The sequence below is a fragment of the Gymnoscopelus braueri genome, assembly GCF_963280865.1.
Source record: "Gymnoscopelus braueri genome assembly, chromosome: 16".
In the NCBI taxonomy this organism is placed as follows: domain Eukaryota; kingdom Metazoa; phylum Chordata; class Actinopteri; order Myctophiformes; family Myctophidae; genus Gymnoscopelus; species Gymnoscopelus braueri.
This window is the reverse complement of record NC_137616.1, coordinates 40,187,174-40,192,229: the sequence shown is the minus strand read 5'-3', so window position 1 is coordinate 40,192,229 and position 5,056 is coordinate 40,187,174. Positions and strand designations below refer to the sequence as shown.

Below are 5,056 nucleotides of genomic sequence, written 5' to 3'. Positions count from 1 at the left end.
TTTCACATATACAGTATATTATTTTATTCCCACTGTGCAATGAGAGGTCATTTTTGAATGTCCCATTTTGGTCCCTGGAGGGTGCAGAATGAAAGTTTATTACGTCTTTATCCGACATCTTCTGAACGTCTAAACCTCTATATTATTATTATAGTCCAAATGTGGTCATCCTTTCTACGTCAAATTTAGACTAATTATAGACATATTTTTTATACTTCTTCTAGGCTCGGTGCATAACTGTAATCCTCATTTTCCTGTAGCTTTAACATAGTTAGTAGTTAACATGCTGCTAAGCTAATCAAACAAAGCTACAGGAAAATGAACAGGATCAAATGGTTATGCCACCTTCTGAAAACTGGGAATACAGTACACAGAGGTTTACAAATAATTCACAATTCAATACACACTTATTTCCTTATTATCTCTTTATTATTATACTTGTGAATACACAGCTGCGCAAACAAATGTTCCACAATTACAGTATTCCACAAATATTCCATATGATTGTGGAATATTTGTGGACTGGAACTAGACCCCCTGAAAGGGAATCTAGTTCATAGGACCACAATGGAAACAAGTCCCAAGGACTTGTTTTATCCTTTTAGCCTTAACGTACCTCATGACGTTTCTGACTAATTAAGTATTCAAACAAACAGCAGATCAAGCCAGCTTTGAATTATTTTGACAGAACAGAAGCAGGACAGCCACCTAACTCCCACAATGTTGTTCCATGCTGTCTAGCTCAAGACTGAATACAGAAGGACACACACACACACACACACACGTCACTAGGGCTGATTAAGCTTGATCCAGAACAGAACAGTTAACTTCTCTTTTTTTTTTTTACACGTCACTAGTCGAAGTAAAATAAAATAATAATAAAACATAATAGCACAGCCTACTTTGCAGGGACACCCTTTTTGCTTGGGCCGGTTCCACAACAACTGAAAAATATTAAACAAGTGCTGTACTGAATAGCCAGTGAGCTACCAGGGTAAGGTCTAACCTTAAAGAGCTACTTCGTTGAACAGAACAGAAGACAAGTTCAAAATACACAATACTGTACAATACTGTGACACTAAGATCCCCCACAATGGACAGTGAAAGTTCAAGTTAAATCAGTCCCGAGTGCCTGCTGTGTGTCCTCCGCCTCCCCTTCTCGCTGGAGCATGCTTGAGGTGGTATGCTTTGAGGCATGGAGCCTTATGAGGTCCTCTGTGGCTTCTGGGTCGAATTTCATGACTGCATCTGCATAGTAGAAAAAGACAATAAAAAATGTGCAAAGGCAACATGCTGTCTTAGTCCCTATCTGACATAATACACAGATCGATTGAACTCCTGCCATCTGGTAGGAGGTTCAAGAGCTCAGGGGGAAGCACCAGCAGGTCATCCAACAGCTGCCCCAAACCATCAAAACCCTGAACCCATGCTCGCCATATATTGCCCCCAAAACCAACATCTTGAAAGATGGATAGCACTTTGAATAGTACTGTATCTATATTGCACTTTGAATGCACTTTTTACCAATGTTGTCTGCTCTCTACTTTTTAATGTGCACCATGAGTTGTGGAGAACGGTATTTTGCTCCCCTGTATGCCTAGTGTGTATTGTGGAAGTGACAATAAAACTGATTGTGAGTCTCCATATTGACATGCAAAAATGTGTTGCTTGTACATCCACAACTACTTTAATACAAAGCCATCTCCCTTCTACACCTAACCACCACAGTTATTTAAAATGTTATGATAGCGAACGGTAGACAGTTGGCATTGTATTTTTTTATGTCAACAGGGAAGGACATGTTTTACCCGATTAAATTTAGATTTGTCCTTGGTCAACATGAAATATGGGCTTACCTTGTATTGCGCTAAAAGTCACAGTCTTCTCTTTTCCCCCCTTCCCCTTCATGTTCAACTGTGCCATCAGACTGTTACTGAAGAGCCTGAAGAAAAACAAATAATAATAATAATAAACTTTATTTGTATAGCACCTTTCATGACATGAAATGCAGCTCAAAGTGCTTTACAGAGCAAGAATACAATTACAGTTAGAACCAATTTAACAATAAAGCAAACAAAAATAAAATAAAATAAAAGCAAAGGCAAAAGCAAAGGCATAAAACAACATTAAAATAGGGAATACAGTGAGGAATTAAAAATCAACCAAAGAATCAGCTAAAAGCAAGAGTGAAGTAATAGGTCTTGAGCTGTGCTTTAAAGCTATCGACAGAGGCTGCCTGTCTTAAGTGTAATGGGAGTTTATTCCACACTGTCGGTCCGTAAAAGCAGAATGCTGCTTCACCGTATTTTTTATATGTCATTGTAGGCACCTCGAGCAGGTCAGCACTTGAAGACCTGAGGGCCCGGTTTGGAACATATCTCTCTAGGCAGTCAGAGAGGTAGGAAGGTGCCAGACCATTTAGAGCTTTATAAACTATTAAAATAATTTTAAAATCAATCCTAAAAACAACCGGGAGCCAGTGTAGTGAAGCTAGAACTGGAGTGATATGTTCTCTCATCCTGGTTTTAGTTAAAATTCTGGCTGCCGCATTTTGAACAAGTTGTAATCTGTCAGTTGTTTTCTTTGGCAGGCCAGAGTAGAGTGCGTTGCAGTAATCAAGCCGAGAGAAAACAAAAGCGTGGATCAGCGTTTTTGCATCGTCTAACGACAGATAGTCTCTAATTCGCGCAATATTTCTAAGATGTAAGAAAGCAATCTTGGTGACATGATTAATGTGTGTATTGAAATTCAATTCAGAATCGATAATCACCCCCAGGTTCTTTACTGTGGTGTTACTTTCTACAGCCAGGTTACCAAGTCTACTTGTTATTGATTCCCTCTGCTCACTGGAACCAATTATGAGAACTTCTGTTTTATCCTCATTTAGCTTAAGAAAGTTCTCACTCATCCAGCATTTTATACTGGACAGACAGGTCAACAATGGGTCTAGAGCGCAGGGGTCGTCTGGAGCTACTGAAAGATACAGCTGGGTATCATCAGCATAGAAATGGAAGTTCACTCCGTGATCGGCGATGAGTTCTCCCAGCGGTAGTATATACAGGGAGAACAATAAGGGACCCAGAATTGAGCCCTGTGGAATACCAGAACAGATGTTGTGTTTGTCTGAGTCAAAGTTAGCTAGACTGACAAAATAGCTTCTGCCTGTTAGGTAAGAGTGAAACCAAGACAAGGCTGTGCCTGACAAACCAATCCAGTACTCCAAACGCTGTAGTAGAATTGTGTGATCAATCGTATCAAAAGCAGCGGTTAAGTCAAGGAGTAGGAGAACAGATACATTTTTGTCGTCAGCGGACACCCTAAGATCATTAATTACTTTTACAAGTGCTGTTTCTGTACTATGACCTTTCCTGAAGCCAGATTGGAATTTGTTATGAACCTTATTGTTCTGTAGGAACACATCCAGTTGATGAAAGATAGTTTTTTCTAAGACCTTGCCCAAAAATGGCAGATTTGAGATTGGTCTATAATGACCCAGCACCAATGGATCAAGGTTGTGTTTCTTGAGTAGCGGCCTGACTACAGCCGTTTTCAGTGAGTCTGGAAAGACGCCTGAAAGTAGAGAGCTGTTTACAATTCTTAGGATATCTCCAATAACACTGTCTAAAACCTCTTGACATTTAATAATGTAGTAGGATTAGGATTTATTGTAAAACATGGTATAAACCCTTTATACTACTAATTGTCACTTAATGTTCAACCATTATGTCATTGACATGACATAACAGAGGGTTCAGGTGTTAAGCTAAAAAAAAGGCAAATTAATGGAAACATGCAGTCAGGCCCTCATCTAGAAGAATTAACCAAATAAGTGTTCAGACATTGAAAACCACAGCGCACCCAAACATCACAAAAGGGTTAATTCATAGTGTATGTTGAAACATACCTGTCAAGAACTTTGTGGACACAGTCCTTAACGTCCTTCCCTCCATTACGGGAAAGTTGCAGCACCTGTTGGAATAAGTCCATGAAAACTTTCACTGACATACCCCAGAGGAACATAAAAAGTGTGCGAGTGCATCATGCTGTTCATTACTTCCAGACTCTTGTAAAGCCTACCAGGGTATTAAAAGCTTGGACATCACTGAGGAGTTGCTCCTCTCTCTGGAAGTCTTCCATGTTCTCCATTCTCTCAACATGACTGGCCGCTGAAGAGGCAGGTTATTTAATGTCTATTAATATGGTCAGGACTTTCTTCTGGTATACTGAAAAATAAGTAAGTGTATATTAACACAAAGAAATGTTATCTGTACAAAACACTGCTATAATTGAAGAGCAGTTTTTGTGTCCCGATAGGAGAGGAGACAGAGAGAACAGTAAAGGAAGAAAGGAGAGAAAGGGCAGAAGAGAGAAGGATTGCAAGTGTCCCCCAGTTTTCTTGGCCAGTGTCCTGTCTTCATTGAAATAGCTCAGAACTTACCTTGTGTTGGCAATGGGAATGCCCATGTTGGCCTCTCAGTCGCTGCATAGCACCTGCAATAAGAACAAAAGTACGTTTTAGAAATGACAAAGTGATATTTTTGCATTAAAACTTTCCAAGACAGATGACTATACATTAGATGAGAAATAATAAATATGTCATATTGTAACAATTAGGGGTGCACGATACTACTTGCTGAATTATAACGGTTTTGATTACTTGGGGCCTTTGGACAACTCGCCATGCCTGATGGTGTCCCTGGCTCTGTCATGTCTGGACCTGACTGTGTCCCTCGACCCATCACTGCGGTGGGACCTGTCATCATGTCTGGACCTGACAGAGTGCCTCCGAGCTGTTGCGGTACCTGGAGTCGTGGCTGGTTCTGGACCTGATGCTGTGCCTGTATCTGACACTGTGTCTGATGCCATCACTGTGCCTGATGGCTGGAGCCATCACTAAACTTAATATTTGGACATAATACTACTACAATACCATGTCACACTGAAAAAGACTACCCCTACTGGTTGGTCTTAGATGTTGACAATCACACATCTCCTCTGATACACATAGTTCAGTGGCCCTGCTGACAGGTGGCATAGACCAAGCTGTAGGAAATCA

General features: G+C 40.4%; 1 protein-coding gene across 1 annotated transcript; it reads right to left on the bottom strand.

The window, feature by feature from the left end:
- Positions 1 to 793: 793 nt before the first annotated feature.
- On the bottom strand, positions 794 to 4,492 carry LOC308102728 (uncharacterized protein). Its single transcript, XM_080452568.1, has 5 exons — positions 4,439 to 4,492; positions 4,078 to 4,223; positions 3,905 to 3,969; positions 1,857 to 1,942; positions 794 to 1,248 (listed from the first exon to the last, which is right to left on the bottom strand). The coding sequence occupies exons 2-5, from the start codon at positions 4,144 to 4,146 to the stop codon at positions 1,109 to 1,111; spliced, it is 360 nt and encodes a 119-aa protein (XP_080308694.1). The 5' UTR covers positions 4,147 to 4,223; positions 4,439 to 4,492; the 3' UTR covers positions 794 to 1,108.
- Between the last annotated feature and the right edge of the window lie 564 nt (positions 4,493 to 5,056).

What these genes read in the sequence shown, in the direction of transcription:
- LOC308102728 (XM_080452568.1), bottom strand. Translation starts at nt 4,146, where the DNA reads ATGGAGAACATGGAAGACTTCCAGAGAGAGGAGCAACTCCTCAGTGAT. An exon ending in TCCAAGCTTTTAATACCCTG is followed by an intron (nt 3,970 to 4,077) that starts GTAGGCTTTACA and finishes TTATTCCAACAG; the next exon opens with GTGCTGCAACTTTCCCGTAA. An exon ending in GACTTTTAGCGCAATACAAG is followed by an intron (nt 1,249 to 1,856) that starts GTAAGCCCATAT and finishes TCTACTATGCAG; the next exon opens with ATGCAGTCATGAAATTCGAC.